The 1113-nt window shown below is 43.8% G+C and overlaps 1 protein-coding gene across 1 annotated transcript; it reads right to left on the reverse strand.

The window, feature by feature from the left end:
* Positions 1-140: 140 nt before the first annotated feature.
* LOC106941366 (uncharacterized) lies at positions 141-1112 on the reverse strand. The gene has a single exon (XM_015024359.1). It carries the CDS (start codon positions 1110-1112, stop codon positions 282-284), a length of 831 nt encoding a protein of 276 aa, XP_014879845.1. The 3' UTR covers positions 141-281.
* Position 1113: the final 1 nt, after the last annotated feature.

Here is a 1113-nt window from a genome sequence, read left to right on the forward strand (position 1 = left end):
GCTGTTAAATAAAAAGTCACATTTTTTTCTGATGCACCATCAAAGATCAGCCAGCAGCTTTTTCTGTGACGTCACCAGAGTCCCGGTCATTTCTGCACTGGCCTCTAGGTGGAGCTGGAAGTAATGAAAGAACAAGACAGTGAAACTCAAACTTTTATTTGGCAAAAAATCAAGTTACAGAAGAAGACCCAGTCATAGATGTGAAAACAATTTGCTTGTCTAAATTATTCAGCTCATATTTGATGCTAATGTGAAATATTTTACGAATGTTCTGATCACATTCATTGGTTCTGGGTGTCAGGTTGAATTCCCAGTCTGGCCAGAAGCTCCCTGATGCGTTTGCACAGATCAGCGTCTCCGTTTCTTCTGGAAGTTTCTTTTGTTAAGGTCTTCTTCAGTTCTGTGATGCTGGCGTGTCGATATTTTGATTCTTCTTGGATCTCTGCTGCCCTCATGTGGTACTCAGTTGACTCGCGGCTGTTATATTTCATAAAAAATAAATGTTTGGCGTAGAAGTTGTACAGCATCTGTTTTCCTGCTGGATCCAGATCTTCTCTTTGTTCCAGCAGCTCTTTGTAAATCTGCTCAGCTTTCTCTTTGTCTAGCTTTGCCTGTATGGATGCTACAGTGATTTTATCTTCAAGTTTGGGTTGAGGATCATTCTGAATCACTTCGTCCCACAGTCTGATTGCTCTGTTGACCTCGTTGTTGTCAAGTTCGTAGCCCTTAGAAAGGATCTTCTTTGTGAGACTCTCAGCATCAGATCTTTGCTGTGGGGTTTGATTCAAAGCTTCATCTGGAGATTCATCAGCGTCGTCTTCCAGTTTAAACTTTCTGTTCAGACTCAGCAATGGGCTGACTCCACTGTAGCTGTTGGCAGGTTTCTCTTTCAGCTTTCCAGCCAACTCTCTTGCTTCATCCTGGACGTTTTCTCCGTTTTTAGCTCTGGCCTCCAGATAAAGAGCAGCAAGGCATAAGTTATCTGGATCCTGTTCGTTGGCACATCTCAGCGTCTCCAGCCGGTCAGCGTACAGCTGCTTTAATCTGTCGTTGAAGAACTCTGCTGTCAGTATGGCGTAGCTGCTCTGCCACTCCACGATGTCTGGCTGCATC

Source organism: Poecilia latipinna, unplaced genomic scaffold (assembly GCF_001443285.1).
Source record: "Poecilia latipinna isolate Pla-1442-1.1 unplaced genomic scaffold, P_latipinna-1.0 Scaffold3627, whole genome shotgun sequence".
NCBI lineage: Eukaryota > Metazoa > Chordata > Actinopteri > Cyprinodontiformes > Poeciliidae > Poecilia > Poecilia latipinna.

What these genes read in the sequence shown, in the direction of transcription:
- LOC106941366 (XM_015024359.1), bottom strand. Translation starts at nt 1,112, where the DNA reads ATGCAGCCAGACATCGTGGAGTGGCAGAGCAGCTACGCCATACTGACA.